The sequence below is a fragment of the Stegostoma tigrinum genome, chromosome 16 (genome assembly GCF_030684315.1).
Source record: "Stegostoma tigrinum isolate sSteTig4 chromosome 16, sSteTig4.hap1, whole genome shotgun sequence".
NCBI classification, from domain to species: Eukaryota; Metazoa; Chordata; class Chondrichthyes; order Orectolobiformes; family Stegostomatidae; genus Stegostoma; species Stegostoma tigrinum.
The window spans coordinates 35269103-35284881 of record NC_081369.1 but is presented as its reverse complement, the minus strand read 5'-3'; the positions used below and the strand labels follow the sequence as shown (position 1 = coordinate 35284881).

At 39.6% G+C, this 15779-nt stretch overlaps 1 protein-coding gene across 1 annotated transcript; it reads right to left on the bottom strand.

Moving 5' to 3' along the window:
* Positions 1-573: 573 nt before the first annotated feature.
* Positions 574-14346, bottom strand: pdcd5 (programmed cell death 5). Its single transcript, XM_048546651.2, has 6 exons — positions 14225-14346; positions 10997-11040; positions 10452-10513; positions 5226-5317; positions 2437-2508; positions 574-1364 (listed from the first exon to the last, which is right to left on the bottom strand). Exons 1-6 carry the CDS (start codon positions 14288-14290, stop codon positions 1317-1319), a joined length of 384 nt encoding a protein of 127 aa, XP_048402608.1. The 5' UTR covers positions 14291-14346; the 3' UTR covers positions 574-1316.
* Between the last annotated feature and the right edge of the window lie 1433 nt (positions 14347-15779).

Below are 15779 nucleotides of genomic sequence, written 5' to 3'. Positions count from 1 at the left end.
CAAACTTCCTTCCCTAAAGGACATTAGTGAACCAGGTGAGGTTTTTGTTTCCTCTCCCCAACAAACAACAATGGCTTTGTGGTCATCGTTAGACTCTTAATTCCAGATTCTTTGAACCCAAATTTCACCATTTGTCATGGCAGGATGGGAAGCTGCCAGAACATTAGCCGAGTGTCTGGATTAATAGTCTGGCGATAATGGTTGCCATTTGCTCCCCAAAATTCTTTGGGCTTTTGATGATCTTGCTGCCCAAGACTAGAGATCATCTCATATGGTGCACTGGATCTTTAAGAAAATATATTTCACTACTGGATTTATTTTTAACGCTGTAAATTTTTAACATTTAGCTTTGTGTATCATTTCATTTTTCATTGATACATACCCCATGGCCATACAAATATTTAATGTGTTTTGAGTCACACTGACTCAAAATAGCTATTTCTATCTTTACTGGTATAGCCAGTCCTGTTGTGTATTCATTGCATTTTGTTTTAATTTCAGGTTTCCAGAAGTATTTTACTTCCATCAGTGAATATTATAACAATAAATCAGTAATTTCAGACTACACCAACATAACTGAAATGAAGTACATCTTTATTACGTACAGGCAATGAGGTTTGGACTAAATTTGGGAACTGATTGAAAGGTAATGTTTTAAATTAAATTTCAAAGTTATTACCCACATAATAACAAAACAAAAAGGGCTGACTATCCACTCCCATTAGGGAGCACCTTGTGGCCCGCAGAGCATATAGAATGAAAATCTGTTTGCCAACATTTTTCCATAAATGCAGCTCCTAAAGAGTAAAGTTTAAAAAAAGAACAATACTTAGGTATGCAAAACAAGTTGCATTTGCTTTTGTTGCAAAATATTCCCAATTTACATGTCAGCTGCTTTTTTTCTAATTCTGCAGTGTAGCAGTTTAATTCAAACTTGATTGAAATAAAACTGCAGATATTTCTTCCATTTAGACATTAATCAGGATTACCTGCACACAATTGTACTTGGTCTTAGTGGCTGTTCTCAGCAGTGAGTGGAGTAACCAGGGAAATTGTTTAAAATGGTGTTCCGCCTTGTCAAAAAGTCAGTCTCGTGAATTTCCACACACAACCACCCGGCTACACTTTCTAAACAGCATTTTGAACCAGCAAGTTGTCAAGAATTTGTTATTTCCACCCACAGTTATCAAACTATACAGAGAAGAACTCTCTCAGTAAACAAGGGGAAAAATATCAAATACATCCATCCTCTGACCGCATATTTTTCTAGCTGTTATTCCCCATATTATTAAATTAAGTTCTTGTACGTTCAGAAGTCAGTAATCATCTTCTTCATCAGAATCCATTACTTTTCTTCTGTTAAACTGAAATAAGGAAAGTACATGAAAAGTGTCAGCTTTTTCAAAAATCTGTGTGGTTTCCATATCCAGTTCAAATTATACAAGCTCAACGCAGAGCATTTATCTTAGCATCAAGTCACTTTTCCAAATATTTAAGTCAAAGCTCTATCTTAAAAGAAAGTTATAGCTCAAAATATTGAGGTAATTTGAACTCTACCGGGGAGAGGAAATTAGGGGCTCGTCTAAAAGCTCTATGTCCTGACAAAGAGTATTTAAATAATGGTCTTAGTAGCTGGATTAGTAGTTGATCACAACATTGTTCCAGGCTTTAAGCTGCATTTGAGAAAAATGATCCATAAACTAATATTGTCTGAATACTGGAGATTGTTTTAAGATGTATTTATGAAAAGCATTTTGCTACTTGTTCAAAAAAATAGTAAAAACAAGCATTTCTATCAAATTTTATTTTCCTGACCGATTAGTACTTGAGTTCTGTTAAGCCCAGGAGACTTACGTACTATGAAGAAAACAGGTGTGTTATTGTATGGTAGACTTGTAACCAACAGTGTTGGTTCTCAGATGTTTGAGATACAGTTTAGAAAATTGCACTCCTGTTAACTGAGTAATCTAACTTTCTTTTTAAACTGGGCGAGTGGGTGGATAAAAATTTCTTGGAGAATGGGCACTGTACATTTCAAGTTATGGCTTAAGTTGCCTTTTTATGTTGATAAATGGTTTGTTTGGATTGTGTGGCTCAGCATGCATCTTAAAGAAATGCTATTTACAGTATCGCAACAGTGGGGTTTGGGCACATTTCAAATTCCTTTAGTAAAATCAGACTATGTTTTAGATCCCAGTCCATATCTTTAGATTTTTATTTTCAAATTGTCCAAAACCAATACTTTGCACAATTCCATCAAAATAGCTAAAGCATCTACTTTTATTTTCAAAAGATGAATGCATCCGTAGCCCCACTATATTTCAAATGGCAGACAATAAGATAACAAAAACAGGTTTTTAAAAGTTAAGTACATTAGGGTTTAAATCATTAGTTAATACAATCCTAATCATACCAGTTACAAATATCAACAATTACCTTGACAATAGTTTGCTTTCCTGTTTGTTGGTTGACTTTCTCAAGGATTTCAATCAATCCTGATTCAGAAATCTAAAAACAAACAGTAATAAGGTTTTCTACATTTGTTGTGAGGTCATGTCACATTTTAACAATCCATTCCAGAAAGCCATAACAATCAGCCTCATTTTCTATGCAAGTTAGGATTTACTGAAAACTCAAACATTGAAAAACATTTAAAGTGTTAATTACCTTCTTCATCTCCCACATTTTCATGAAGAACATCCCAAGAAATATTCCACACTTCACATGCCTTATAAAACTAGTATGATACAAATGAATTGAAGCAGAGAAACAATTACAGTTAAGTACAGATATTACAGTTATTAGTGAGAAATAGAGTGCTGTGTACATGCCTGAACACAGCACTCAGAATACCAATGGTTTTGCACAATCATCCATCACAAGGTGGCTTTTTCTCAATGGTCAGCATAGGCTAGGACAAACAGTCCCTTGATTTCTTGGTTCCTAGTTATGGCATGAATGGACCTGAACTTTGGAGAACGGTAAGAATGAAACTGCATCCTACCATTTCATGACCGACCATGGCAGGATCAACAGTACAGGTTCAATAAACATTAAAATTAGAACTCTTTTCATCATTGTAGTTTGCTAACGATAACTGCTGTCAATTAAGACCAGAATGAAAATATTTTTAAATGCAAGAAAACAGTAATGTTAGAACATAACTAGGAGTACTCGGACAGGTGGCCCTTGAAACTCTTTTTTCCATTCAATAAGGCCAAAGCTAATCATCTAATTCAACTCCACCTTTCCACATTACCCTCCTATCCCTCCCAGTACCCAAAAACTAATCAAATTTCTAATCTGGATAAACTTAATGCATTAGCATGCTCAATATCTAGGGCTCTGAGAATTACAGTGCATAACTATACAGTGTATAGACCAGTGAGCCTTACCTCAGTTGTTGGTAAAGTATTGGAAAAGGTTATAAGGGATAGGATTTATAATCCTCTAGAAAAGAACAAATTGATTAGGGATAGTCAGCACGGTTTTGTGAAGGGAAGGTCGTGCCTCACAAACCTTATTGAGTTCTTTGAGAAGGTGACCAAACAGGTAGATGAGAATAAACTGGTTGATGTGGTGTATATGGATTTCAGCAAGGCGTTCAATAAGGTTCCCCACAATAGGCTATTGTACAAAATACGGAGGAATGGAATTGTGGGAGATATAGCAGTTTGGATCAGAAATTGGCTTGCTGAAAGAAGACAGAGGGTGGTAGTTGCTGGGAAATGTTCATCCTGGAGACCAGTTACTAGTAGTGTACCGCAAGGGTCGGTGTTGGGTCCACTGCTATTTGTCATTTTTATAAATGACCTGGATGAGGGTGTAGAAGGATGGGTTAGTAAATTTGCAGATGACACTAAGGTCAGTGGAGTTGTGGATAGTGATGAAGGATGCTGTAGGTTGCAGACAGACATAGATAAGCTGCAGAGCTGGGCTGAGAGGTGGCAAATGGAGTTTAATGCAGACAAGTGTGAGGTGATGCACTTTGGTAGGAGTAACTGGAAGGCAAAGTACAGGGCTAATGGTAAGATTCTTAGCAGTGTAGATGAGCAGAGAGATCTCGGTGTCCATGTACACAGATCCTTGAAAGTTGCCACCCATGTTGACAGGGCTGTTAAGAAGGCATACAGTGTTTTAGCTTTTATTAAAAGAGGGATCTAGTTCCGGAACCAAGAGGTTATGGTGAAGCTGTACAAAACTCTGGTGTGGCCGCACTTGGAGTATTGTGTACAGTTCTGGTCACTGCATTATAAGAAGGACGTGGAAGCTTTGGAAAGGGTGCAGAGGAGATTTACTAGGATGTTGCCTGGTATGGAGGGAAGGCCTTACGAGGGAAGGCTGAGGGACTTGAGGCTGTTTTCATTAGAGAGAAGAAGGTTGAGAGGTGACTTAATTGAAACATATAAAATAATCAGAGGGTTAGATAGGGTGGATAGGGAGAGCCTTTTTCCTAGGATGGTGACGGCGAGCACGAGGGGGCACAGCTTTAAATTGAGGGGTGAAAGATATAGGACAGATGTCAGAGGTAGTTTCTTTACTCAGAGTAGTAAGGGAATGGAACGCTTTGCCTGCAACGGTAGTAGATTTGCCAACTTTAGGTACATTGAAGTCGTCATTGGACAAGCATATGGATGTACATGGAATAGTGTAGGTTAGATGGGCTTGAGATCGGTATGACAGGTTGGCACAACATCGAGGGCCAAAGGGCCTGTACTGTGCTGTAATGTTCTATAACTCAAAACAGTAAAAAAAAATTCTCATCAAACTTTTCAATTAGTGGACACCTGATTTTTGACTCCCTTCTACACAGCCCAGCATCTCCCCATCAAGTTCTTACTAATTTTGTGTGTTTCAATTAGAATACCTTGCATTCATCTAAATTTTCAGAATTAAAAACATTAACTGTTCACCTTCTCCTTAAAGGACAATCCATTCATCCAAGGAATCTAACAAACCTTTCTTTGTTGTACTTCCCCTGATGGAAGTCCATCCATCACAGGTAGGAAGACCGAAAAAGTACACAGCATTCTATTTCTCAGTAATAACTGTAATAATATATCTTTGTTTTTCTGCTTCAAACCCTTTGTATCATACTATTTGCCTTAATACCTTCCTGTTGCTGCATGTTTGCTTTGACTTTTCATAATTTTTATATTTAAAAAATGCAATTTTAATCAAGAAAAGAGCAAGAGCTTTCTATATCCAAGGTGACAGTGCCTTACTTTGCCACCAGCGTGCCCAAATCTTGCCATCTGTATTAGATAATTCTCCACCGATTTGGCTTTCTCAGGCTTCACCAGAGCCAAATTACTCACTGTAAATGAAAAAGTATAAAATGATATTAAGTATACAGGGAACATTTTAAGGAGTACTTCAAAAAAGGCCAACTAAAAGCTATTTGCAATCCTCGGCAATTTTTAAAATCAGAAGTTAAACTTAAATGCATCAACACTTTTTTTCAAAATTTCCCAATCAGTATCCCACTTGGTGGATGAAAGATGATGTTGTGTTCCCGCAATGCTGTGCAAGGAGTAATAAAACATAGTGCTAGTTGGAAATGTTATTCACATTCAGCACTAGAGGTGCAAAACATCCATCTCACTACCCAGCAATCCATTTCACTTGAACTCCAAACTTGAAAAGAAGATTACAGGTATATTTGCTTTTAAGACTTAATCATAGGAAATTTTAGTTCACCAGGCAATTCTCACTTAAGTTACTTACAAGCTTCATCCTTGAACTATGCCTTTTAAGAAAAATCTATACAATACACAAGGCTATAATGCTAGTTTTTCAACCATGAACAGTATATGGACACTACCAGGTAAGCAACAATAAGCAAATAGCTCTTTTACTTTCATCACCTGGTATCAAACCTCCACTAATAATCAGCAGGTCAGACAGGTTCTGGGCAGGAAGTTACAGTTAACCTTTTGGTGTGATGACCTCTTGTCAGAACTGGAGAAACTTGGAGATGTAACAGGTTTTAGGCAGGTATAGAGGCAAGGAAAGGGAATGTCTGTGGCAACTTGAACAGCAGGAGAGATAAAACAATCATAGAATCTGTAAAGTGTGGAAACAGGGCATTCAGCCCAACAAGTCCACACCACCCATCCAAAGATCATCCCACCCAGACTCATTCCCCTACCCCTGCATTTCCCATATCTAACCCAGCTAACAACCAATCCATGAACACTACGGGCAATTTAGCACGGCCAGTCCACCTACCCTGCACATCTTTGGACTGTGGGAGGAAACCCACACAGATATGGGGAGAACGTGCAAACTCCGCACAAACAGTTGCCTGAGGCTAGAACTGAACCTGGGTCCCAGGCGCTGTAAGGCAGCAGTGCTAACCACTGAGCCACTGCGGCACCCCGGATAAAAGCGCTAAAGTAGAAAAATGGTGTGAGCTAAGAGATGGCAAAGAGACAAGAAGAAAAAACTGTTGAGGTGTCGAAAATGGAAATCACAGAATCATCGTCAATAGCTGCTGCCTGCAAAAAAAAATGTACGTGGAGGTGCCAGTGTTGAACTGGGGTGGTCAAGGTCTAACCAAAAAAATGTACACAAAGGATATGAGCTGAAATTGTTGAACTAAGCATTTAATCCTAAGGGCTATCAAGTGTCTATTTGGAAGATGAGATGCTGTTTCGCAAGATCACATCAAGCTTCAATGAAACAGTGCAGAATGCTGAGGTGAGTGAGAATGGAATGGAAAATCAGAATTATTGATCAGAGTAGCTCCAGGTATTACCTCGGAACTAATGGGGGCACTCACACAGAGTTCACCCAATCTGCATTTGACCTCCCCAACCCTCGCTCATCCACTCAAGTACAGGAGGTCACACATGAATATTGAGTAGGATACACTAAATTGAGATGATAAGCAATTAGCATTTTCATCGGGAAAATGTATTTGGGACCAAGGATGATGTAAAGTGAAGAGGTAAAATGCAAAGTATTCCATTTCCAGTCTCGCCTGGGATGTTATTTTGGATAGGGAGCTCCTTTCAAATGCAAAAGGCAAAGGAGAGGGGAAGAAGCATTTGAAGAAGAAGCATACCATCATGCAGGAGGTGGTGAAAACGAAGACGACAATATGTGGATCAGAAGGTGAGAACAAGACAGTCTGTACTGTGGTCTTGGGTGGGAAGGAAATGGATGACCAAAAATGCAGGACTTGAATGGGCACTCTTGAGAGTCCTGTTAACAAAAGTGGAGGAAATCCTTGCTTGAGGAAGAAGGAAAACCTATAGAATGTACTGGTTTGGAGTGGGATTGACAAATTTGGATAAAGAAGCCAGAAAAAAGTAGATTTCTTGAAGAAAAGAGATGGGAGGAAGTGTAGTTAAGATAGTTGTGCAAATGAATTTATACTAGATGCTGATTGACAGCCTACCACCACCCCCAAAGTGAAGTCAGGGAAGTTAAGAAAGAGAAGAATCCAACATAGGACATGTGAAGGCAAGGGAACCGAAAGCAAAGCAGACTCAATTCTCCAGTTCTAGACACCACAAGAAACACCACTGATACAACTGCCAATATAGTGGAGAAGAATTAGAGATAAAATGCACTTCAGTAGATCTGCAACAACTATATTCAAAGCCAAAGCAGGTAAAATTCAGATCTGCACAGGTCCAACAAGACCATTTCTTGAGGATGTGAGAGGAGTCAGTGGACAAGCTGTTCTATACAAGAATAACTGGATACAAGGGGTAAACTGATCGGCTAAATGTCTATTTAAGAAAGTAGCGGAACGCTTACATTATAGTACCTGACACAACACTGTATTCAATAGTATCGTATTGTAGTCTCTGCTCACAATTTTTTCTGGACACCAGCAATTTTGCTGTGCCCATTTATACCTCCTCTGGAAACATATTTTGTTTCCTTACACACATCATTTTCTACTGTCACTATCATCCTTTGGTTATGTAATCTGTCCTGAATTCCACCACGAAAGTATCTGTACTTGCTAAAAACTTGTCTTTTTTTTAGTTCCAAGTAAAGGTCATCAAACTGAAGTGCTAACTCTGCTTCTCTCTGCTGCCTGACCTGTTGGAATATGTCCAACGTTTCTGTCTTTATTTTATATTTCCAACATCTGCAGAATTTAGCTTCAGTATCAAATACCTATTCAATTTGTTCTTTGGCAGTTATGATCTTGCACAAATAACCAGATTATACAGATACTGGTAAACAAATTAATTCCTAGAACGATTAATTACACTCAGTATCGCTGCAACCACTAAATATATTCATTAATGAAATGCTGAGGGATGAGAATTTTAATTTTCTAAGCTTTGGGAAGCGGAAGCCAGTGCAGCTCAGCGAGCACTGGAGTACTGCGTGAGCAGGACAGGACCTAAGGTAGGATAAGAGAAGCAGAATTTTAAACAAGCTAACATTTCCAGACAATAGAGCACTGATTGGCAGAATTCTTGAAGAGTTGTATCTGTAAATGACGGAGGCACAGTGTTTCAACAACAAATGGGCTAAAGGACAACCAGAGGTGGGTGAAATTGGAGGCTGAGTAGGTGGCATTTGTAAAAGAGAGGATATGGAGCCAGAAGCTCAGTCTTTAGTCAAATCTGTTGCTGGGGTTGGAAAGAGATAATGAGTGGAGGAGCAGTTGAACAGGCAATGGTATCGAATTTGTGGCAGCTTTGTCTCCTCTATGTTTAAATGGAGGAAATTGTCACCCATCCATAACTGAACAGAGACAAGTTACCTAATGATACAGAGGCGAAGGGGTTCTACAGAAGTGTCTGAGAGGTTGACACACAGCATATATGTTTGGAAGACACTGCTAATGACAGAATCTTGGAGTCCTTACAGTGTGGAAAAATCAACTCATTGAGTCTGCACGAGCACTCCAAAGGGCATCCCACCCAACTATCAGACCCCTACCCTAGCTGCATGGTTAATCCATCTACCCTTAACATTCCTGGACATTACAGACTATTTAGCATGGCCAATCCACCTAACCAGCACATCTTTGGACAGTGGGAAGGAACCCACACAGACATGAGGAGAACATGCAAACTCCACACAGACAGTCGCCCAAGGGTGGAATCAAACCCAGGATCCTGACACTGATAAGGCATAAGTGATAACCACTGAGTCACCATGACACCCTAATGATTTAGACAAACATGCAGAAACAAAGATTCCTTTGTAAAATCCTGAAATAATGGAGCAGGGGCCAAAAAAAAAGGTCCTGCTAGATATGCTCTGGCTGCAAACAGATAGTAAAAGTGGAAACTAACAAGAAAAGTTCACTCAGCTAGACAATAGAAATGAAGCATCAACTAAACATTAACGAATATCAAGAAAGTCTAAGACCATAAAATGGTTGAGGAGGATGAAAATAAATAAAGCTCATATTAAAGGATTTCATTGATGACTTAAATTAGCTTTCCTGAATGGCAACCTTATTGAAAAGGCCAATACATGAAGATAAAGGAAAAGTCAGCACAGATTTGGAAAGACAATGGCATTGCAAAAAAACAGGAATGCTCAAGCTGTAGCTGTAGTTTGTGAAGACAGAGGATTAAAATGTGATTTGTTTTTGATGATGGCCAATTTGTAAAGAAAGGGTCAGTATCTAACGAGAGGAAACTTTTGCAAAAGACAATGAGGAAGCCTAGAATGATCCTTGAGTGGTGTCTGCTATTGGGACAATTAGGATATGCAGAGTTTGACCTAAATCAATTCTATGTGAAATACAGTAAAATATGTACCCTTAAACCTGAGGAAGCAAATGTGGGCATCCTATCAAAGTGAATGTCCAGGATGAACAACAGTAACAGCTTGCACAACAGCATTAAACGAGATGGTGATGGTAATGTTTAAAGTGGGATGAAACAGCTTATTCCTCAAAGGTAAATAAAGTAGTACTGGAGTTGAAAGAAGGTAAGCAGTTGTCAGTGATAAGAAATACAAGGAAATCATACAGGTCTGTCAGATTAGAAGACTGAGTTCGCTGTAAATATAAGGGAAGCAGAGTTTTAGACAAGCTAATATTTCCAGACGGTTGAGGACTGATTGGCAGAATTCTTGAAGAGCTGTATCTGTAAATGATGAAGGCATAGTGTTTCAGCAACAAATGGGCTAAAGATGAGATGGTTTTGAGAAAACAGGGAGGCCATAAAATCAGAAATGGTAAAAGGAACAGAAATTAAGGATGAGTTTGGTCAGTGCAGAAGCTGAGGGAGGAAGAAAGGATGCATTTCTTGTTGAGAAACTTAGCATGTGTGTCTTTCTTGTTGCTACTTCTTGCTGATTTTGGTCAACAGTAAATTTTGATTAATGTATTTCATCTACTTCCTGAAAATCATTCTGTTACACCAATGCCAACCATTTTAAAGACCTTACAGTCTATTAAGTAGATTTCTATCACATTTTTAAATTTGAGTTGTAACATCGAGTTTTCTATTACTTACATCTAGCACGAGCAGATTGATCTAAGACCTGAGCAAGAATACTGTTCCTCATTTCTGACTCCCTGCAATCATAATTTGTTCACATTAAGGCATGATTAAGAACACATAATTTGCACTAATTCCAATAAATTCAAACACATGAAAATACAAATAATGTTACTGAAAGAGGGCTGCTGCAGACTTCTTTCACTAGAATCAAAATGTGAATTTCAAGTAATCAGAAACCAAATTCAAAAACAGGATAACACACCAATGAACTGTTTAAACCCCTTCACATTGGTTGTTAAAATGCTAAATCAGATTGATTATTTTTCTAAAACAGCATAGAAGATAAAATGGCCTGCTGTGTTCACCCAGCTTCACACTTTGTTATCTTAGAAGATAAATACAAAGGGCATGGCATAGCATACCATTCCATCTCACCCTTTCATTACCTTCACCCTCTCTCAGTCCCTTTTTACAGGAAGGCTTTTGGAAAAAGTTAAACCATTTACCCTTTCGCTGGGAGATGCAAACATTAAATAATGCAGTCTGGTTTTTCTTACCGCTGTTTCGCTTCTTGCTGGTTTTGGTGATCATCAGGAGCATCCTAAATTCAGATAAAATAAAATATAATTAACAAACTGTGGTATCTATTGCACAGATGCAAACTCATTTAAAAAGCTGACAATTAATTATTATAACATGTCCAAGAAATTATTTTTGAAGAACCTAGAAATACCTCAGTTATGTAATTGTGTCGTGACATGAAGTAAAACCTGCTATAAGAATGGAATGTTTTTATCTACCAAATGATTTGTAAACAGCAAAAATCATTAAGACAGAGGGCAGGGACAAGTCAAAATACACAGGGTGCTGCAAACAGAACCACCCCAAAATTCCATGAATTGCGCTCAAAATTAACTTGCAGTTAAAAGTCATCCACATAAATAAGATGGGAAGAAATAGTGAAGAATTTGCTTCTCTAATCACAGGCTGATTCAACCTTGTGCTTGCTATTGATATGCTCACTAGTGAACTTTACAGCAGCAAAGGTGGGAGGGCAAGAGCCTGCACTGGAGGAGTATTGAGCAAATTGGAAAGTCAGTGGTGACTGAGAGGCTTCTACTGGGGAGCTGATAGTAGTGTGATGTATAAGAGGTGAGGTAAGGAATAGGTAGGACAGGTAGCCTTTTCCTGGGACAAGGATCCAGGATTCTGTCTAATCAGGGTGGGAGGCTTGCTACAGCAGTGTTCCAGGAACAGAAAGGTGTAGGGGTGTAATAAGAGAAAGAAACTGCAAAAGGGGAGGGGAAAAGGAAGCTGCAAGAAAGGTATGGGGAATTGAAAAGGCTCAAAGAGGATTAATAGGAGGGTTGGGAAATGGAGTTTCCAAGGGGAGGCTGCAGAGGAAAGAGAACAGCTTTAAACCTCTCGACAAAGAAATACTCAGCTAAGGGGGATTTAAGAAAACTTTAAATCACTAAGATAATAAATTCCTTGAACATGAATGTGGAAACTTTAAGGCTGTGTAAATTTATGAGTCACTATTCTTGGAAAAATGCAGTGGATGCTACTGTAATGTACACTTAATTGTTAAATATACATCCAAGACTGAGATCCAAAATACAGTAAATAGGGTTTTAACTGCTTAATTAAGATATTCTGCCTTCATTCAAGTACAATGGAAACATATTAGCTGCAACCTCAACAGTCTATACAAGGTGTACTTAGGGTGATGGCTTTTTTGTGTGTCCAAGTGTTTGTTAGTTCTTTTGAAAAATAACCTTCATTAATTTACAGCTGCTGTCTTGCAGCGGTTTAAATACTGTTATTTCTAAGAAATTAATGCTTTCCTTGTGATTCACTGCTCTCAGAGAAGAAATTTCTCCTCATCTTAATGAGTTGATAATTTGAGGATATTGATCAACTCTTCAAATTTGCTTTTGTGTGCTTCCAAATACACCAGATATCAACACAAATACAGAAGTCATGGTTGCTATGTGACCGCCTCACTTGATAAATGAGCACGAGAAAATGAACAAGTAGCCTATAAATCCCTAGAAACTCTCAAAAAAAGAACCATTCTGATCCCTGGATAAAGATAATGTTTGCACTGGTGTGCTGGTCTATTTGTGTGTAAACTGTCTATATCTATATAATATCTCAAAAGCTCAAGGAGGGATTTCAACAAATTTGATACCCAGTTAGGGCAAGGTTCATGGAAAAACTGATTAGTTTTTTGCAAACATACATCTCCAGGTTCCGGAATTTTTGGAAGGACCCAGTAACATTAGGAGATATGGCAAGTATGATTTCAAATGTTCTGGTTATTTTATGTGGAATGCTGTTGACTGTCCCAGCTGCAATGGTAGAATTTGTCAAAGCTATCAAATGTGGGCACAGTTTTCAGATTCCATTCTGAAGAAGGGTTACTGGACTCAAAACGTTAACTCTTATCTTCTCTCCACTGTTGCTACCAGAACTTCTGGATTTCTCCAGAAATTTGTACTTCTTTGTTTCAGGTCTCTAGCATCTGCAGTTCTTTGTTTTATTTCAGAGTAGGATGTTGGCTGTGGATTAGCCTTAAGTCTCCTCAATAAGATGATAGTCCTTAACAAAAAGTCAAAAAACCTGTAATAACAAGGCATCGATCAGGTAGGAAAAAAAGACTTAAGGAAGAGCTGTGTAAAAGTAATCACATTGAATTAATAAAGTAGGACAGAGGTGTGCATTCTACTGAATGCCCTCTTCACTTGTTCCTTTTGGAATGCTAATTTAAATCTCATCTTGCTACATTACTATCTGATCTAATACATTTTAAATAGCATCTCAGCATTATATTTTAACACCTGCCTAATCACAGAAGCAGCATTTTGCTTTGCATGTTAGAGATGGCAGGCCAGAAACTTTTATCCTTTGGTTTTCTCTATTCTTAATCCAAAGCCAAACAATAACCATCTTCCTGTCTACACCAACTAGTGGTCACACTATTTCAATTCCTGGTCATGAGATTCTGAGTGTCATCAAGCTGAAACATTAATTATTTCTTTCCATTAATGCTGCCTAATCTGCTAAGCACTTCCAGTGTTTTATATTTCTACTTAAGCCATTTCAGACACCTGATTGTTCTCTGTGTGCTGACAGGAATGAGGCAGAGTTTAAACTGTCGATTTTCAGAGCCAGTAATATTAACGAGCTTGCATTAACATAAATTTGATCATCAAAAGTGTACTTGTGTTGTTTATTAGAGTCAGTCTAACTTCCTAGTGGGTCTTGGTAAGGTAAATGACAAAGCAAATTGTCCAGCAAACCACAGCAACTTGCATTTCTTAGGGCATTTCTTTGTTAACACAAGTCTTTGAATGATTTACACATTAATTGTTGAGATCTATTCAATATGTTTTGACATCAAAACACTAACTATAAATACCACCAAATCTACCAACAATTCTGAGTTTAACAGTTTTGTTTTACTGTGTATTGTAAACATTCTAACAATCTGTTCATAAAATCTGATCACTATAATTGTCTAGTGGCGGCGAGCATATGACAGTAATAATGGGAACTGCAGATGCTGGAGAATCCAAGATAACAAAGTGTGAAGCTGGATGAACACAGCAGGCCAAGCAGCATCTCAGGAGCACAAAAGCTGACGTTTCGGGCCTAGACCCTTCCTCAGAGAGCATTCAGTGCACGGCCCACTACAGCGGCCGGACACCAGGCTCCTTCCCAGGGGTGAACTCAGCCTTCGGCCTCCAGCCTCTGGCCTGTTTACGGATAGCGGCCCTTACCCCACGCTGCGCCTGTAATTCAGCAAGTCTCTGCCGCCGAATCATTTCCAACTCCCGATCCTCCATCGTTAAAGGCCTCCGTCCGGTTTAAAAAAAATGCAGCAACACACCAAACACCAAACACCAAACACCAAATTACAGCAGCGCCGCCAACGGGAACACTCAGAACCTCCACTAGCAGCGCCTCTAGCGGAGTCTGATTGAACCGCATCACCCTCCACCGGCAGCGCCTCTAGCGGAGTCTGATTGAACCGCATCACCCTCCACCGGCAGTGCCTCTAGCGGAGTCTCATTGAACCGCATTACCCTCCACCGGCAGCACCTCTAGTGGAGAGATAATGGGAACTGCAGATGCTGGAGATTCCAAGATAATAAAATGTGAGGCTGGATGAACACAGCAGGCCAAGCAGCATCTCAGGAGCACAAAAGCTGACGTTTCGGGCCTAGACCCTTCATCAGAGAGGAGGGTCTAGGCCCGAAACGTCAGCTTTTGTGCTCCTGAGATGCTGCTTGGCCTGCTGTGTTCATCCAGCCTCACATTTTATTATCTTAGCACCTCTAGTGGAGGCTGATTGAACCGCATCACCCTCCACCGACAGCGCCTCTAGTGGAGGCTGATTGAACCGCATCACCCTCCGCCGGAGGCGCCCCCAGAACGTTTTCTGAAGGGCCCCGACCCGCTGCGTCGGTTTTCCTGCTCCTATGATGCTGCCTGGCCTGCTGTGTTCATCCAGCCCACACGGTGTTATCTCTGACTCTAGCATCGGCAGTTGTTACTATCTCTGAGGAATCTTACTGAATCTGCATTGTTCCAACTACCAGCATACTGCGAACTGCAGTGAAACTCGTAGAAAGGAAGAGTTCAATTCATAGTAGAGTTTCTCAAACTTTTTCTCATTGTGACCCATTGCGAGACTAGAAATTGTTGCAGCCACTCAGTGGGACCAGGACAGGTGGGGGTGGGTGGTAGCGTTGGCAAGGAGGGCCAGTGTGGATAGTGTCATAAAGTCATGGATGTCAACAGCATTGAGGAAAAAGGACTCTTAATTTGTTTAATCTCTGTTCATAACTAAAACTTTCTGCCCCAGACAACATCCTGGTAAACTTCCTCTGCACTCTCTCCAGTGATATCTCACATTCCATCTATGATGTGGATTCCAGAACTCCATACAACGCTCTAGCAGTGAGCTAACCAACCTTTCTTACAATATTGCTTCAACTTTAGAGTCAGTATAGAGAAGTAATTCCTGGAGACTTATAAAATAGCTGGAATAACACGGTGTGAAGCTGGATGAACACAGCAGGCCAAGCAGCATCAGAGGAGCAGGAAAGTTTGATGTTTCAGGTTAGGACCCTTCTTCAGAAATGGGTTTCACTGTGGGGTTAAAATTGTTACAGAGGTGGTAGGAACCGCCGATGCTGGAGAATCTGAGATAACACGGTGTGAAGCTGGATGAACACAGCAGGCCAAGCATCATCAGAGGAGCAGGAAGGTTTGATGTTTCAGGTCCCATCATCAGAGGAGCATCAGAAATCAAGAAGGGTCCCAACCCGA

Excerpts from the sequence above, each read along its gene's own strand:
- pdcd5 (XM_048546651.2), bottom strand. The coding sequence starts at position 14,290 with ATGGAGGATCGGGAGTTGGAAATGATTCGGCGGCAGAGACTTGCTGAA. Across the intron at positions 11,041-14,224 it reads AATTACAGGCGCAGCGTGGG|GATGCTCCTGATGATCACCA; the intron begins GTAAGGGCCGCT and ends ATCTGAATTTAG. Across the intron at positions 1,365-2,436 it reads GAAAGCAAACTATTGTCAAG|TTTAACAGAAGAAAAGTAAT; the intron begins GTAATTGTTGAT and ends TCCTTATTTCAG.